This window comes from Silurus aristotelis (genome assembly GCF_946808225.1).
Source record: "Silurus aristotelis genome assembly, chromosome: 28".
Classification (NCBI taxonomy): domain Eukaryota; kingdom Metazoa; phylum Chordata; class Actinopteri; order Siluriformes; family Siluridae; genus Silurus; species Silurus aristotelis.
In genome coordinates this window covers 17,219,610-17,222,109 of record NC_139601.1, presented here as the reverse complement: position 1 = coordinate 17,222,109, position 2,500 = coordinate 17,219,610, and the positions used below count along the sequence as shown (strand labels likewise).

Here is a 2,500-nt window from a genome sequence, read left to right as displayed (position 1 = left end):
AGGTGTAGGGTATATAGTGGAGGGTGGAGGGTGTGGGGTAGGGTGTAGTGTATAGGGTGCAGGGTGTGGGGTAGGGTGTAGTGTATAGGGTGCAGGGTGTAAGGTGTAGGGTATATAGTGTAGGGTGCAGGGTGTGGGGTAGGGTGTAGTGTATACGGTGCAGGGTGTGGGGTAGGGTGTAGTGTATAGGGTGCAGGGTGTAAGGTGTAGGGTATATAGTGTAGGGTGCAGGGTGTGGGGTAGGGTGTAGTGTATAGGGTGCAGGGTGTGGGGTAGGGTGTAGTGTATAGGGTACAGGGTGTAAGGTGTAAGGTGTAGGGTATATAGTGTAGGGTGCAGGGTGTGGGGTAGGGTGTAGTGTATAGGGTGCAGGGTGTGGGGTAGGGTGTAGTGTATAGGGTGCAGGGTGTAAGGTGTAAGGTGTAGGGTATATAGTGTAGGGTGTGGGGTAGGGTGTAGTGTATAGGGTGCAGGGTGTGGGGTAGTGTGTGGGGTAGGGTGTAGTGTATAGGGTGCAGGGTGTAAGGTGTAGGGTATGTAGTGTAGGGTGTGGGGTAGGGTGTAGTGTATAGGGTGCAGGGTGTAAGGTGTAGGGTATATAGTGTAGGGTGCAGGGTGTGGGGTCGGGTGTAGTGTATAGGGTGCAGGGTGTAAGGTGTAGGGTGTAGGGTATATAGTGCAGGGTGCAGGGTGTGGGGTAGGGTGTGGGGTAGGGTGAAGTGTATAGGGTGCAGGGTGTGGGGTAGGGTGTAGTGTATAGGGTGCAGGGTGTAAGGTGTAGGGTGTAGGGTATATAGTGTAGGGTGCAGGGTGTGGGGTAGGGTGTAGTGTATAGGGTGCAGGGTGTAAGGTGTAAGGTGTTGGGTGTAGGGTATATAGTGTAGGGTGCAGGGTGTGGGATAGGGTGTGGGGTAGGGTGAAGTGTATAGGGTGCAGGGTGTGGGGTAGGGTGTAGTGTATAGGGTGCAGGGTGTAAGGTGTAGGGTGTAGGGTATATAGTGTAGGGTATATAGTGTAGGGTGCAGGGTGTGGGGTAGGGTGTGGGGTAGGGTGAAGTGTATAGAGTGCAGGGTGTAAGGTGTAGGGTGTAGGGTATATAGTGTAGGGTGCAGTGTATAGAGTGCAGGGTGTAAGGTGTAGGGTGTAGGGTATATAGTGTAGGGTGCAGGGTGTGGGGTAGGGTGTGGGGTAGGGTGAAGTGTATAGAGTGCAGGGTGTAAGGGGTAGGGTGTAGAGTGTAGGGTATATAGTGTAGGGTGCAGGGTGTGGGGTAGGGTGAAGTGTATAGAGTGCAGGGTGTAAGGTGTAGGGTGTAGGGTATATAGTGTAGGGTGCAGGGTGTGGGGTAGGGTGAAGTGTATAGAGTGCAGGGTGTGGGGTAGGGTGTAGTGTATAGAGTGCAAAGTGTAAGGTGTAGGGTGTAGGGTGTAGGGTATATAGTGTAGGGTGCAGGGTGTGGGGTAGGGTGTGGGGTAGGGTGAAGTGTATAGAGTGCAGGGTGTGGGGTAGGGTGAAGTGTATAGAGTGCAGGGTGTGGGGTAGGGTGAAGTGTATAGAGTGCAGGGTGTAAGGTGTAGGGTATATAGTGTAGGGTGCAGGGTGTGGGGTAGGGTGAAGTGTAAAGAGTGCAGGGTGTGGGGTAGGGTGTAGGGTATATAGTGTAGGGTGCAGGGTGTGGGGTAGGGTTTAGTGTATAGAGTGCAGGGTGTGGGGTAGGGTGTAGGGTATATAGTGTAGGGTGCAGGGTGTGGGGTAGGGTGAAGTGTATAGAGTGCAGGGTGTGGGGTAGGGTGTAGGGTATATAGTGTAGGGTGCAGGGTGTGGGGTAGGGTGAAGTGTATAGAGTGCAGAGTGTGGGGTAGGGTGAAGTGTATAGAGTGCAGGGTGTAAGGTGTAGGGTATATAGTGTAGGGTGCAGGGTGTGGGGTAGGGTGAAGTGTATAGAGTGCAGGGTGTGGGGTAGGGTGTAGGGTATATAGTGTAGGGTGCAGGGTGTGGGGTAGGGTGTGGGGTAGGGTGTGGGGTAGGGTGAAGTGAATAGAGTGCAGGGTGTAAGGTGTAGGGTATATAGTGTAGGGTGCAGGGTGTGGGGTAGGGTGAAGTGTATAGAGTGCAGGGTGTGGGGTAGGGTGTAGGGTATATAGTGTAGGGTGCAGGGTGTGGGGTAGGGTGTGGGGTAGGGTGTAGTGTATAGAGTGCAGGGTGTAAGGTGTAGGAGGTTTAACACGTGCTGGTTGTGGTTGCGTTTAGAGGCTGCAGTTGAGCAGTCTGTCAGATGGAGAGATGGAGAACCAACAGGATCTAAACAGACTCCTAAACAAAGCTTTACTGGACAGAGAGTCTGAGAAGACGTGAGTATCACACACACACACACACACACACACACACACACACACACACACACACACACACACACACACACACACACACACACACACACTACATGTTTTTTGGATTATTGTAAGTTTAGAACAGGTTGGTAGAGGATGGAGCTCAGACT

At 52.8% G+C, this 2,500-nt stretch overlaps 1 protein-coding gene across 1 annotated transcript in view; it reads left to right on the top strand.

Moving 5' to 3' along the window:
- Positions 1 to 2,500, top strand: part of adcy3b (adenylate cyclase 3b) — a 14,737-nt gene that overhangs the window by 7,975 nt on the left and 4,262 nt on the right. Inside the window, exon 10 of the mRNA XM_083533642.1 lies at positions 2,251 to 2,351. Within this exon, the coding sequence (XP_083389768.1) occupies positions 2,251 to 2,351 (101 nt within the window). The remainder of the gene's footprint in view (positions 1 to 2,250; positions 2,352 to 2,500) is intronic.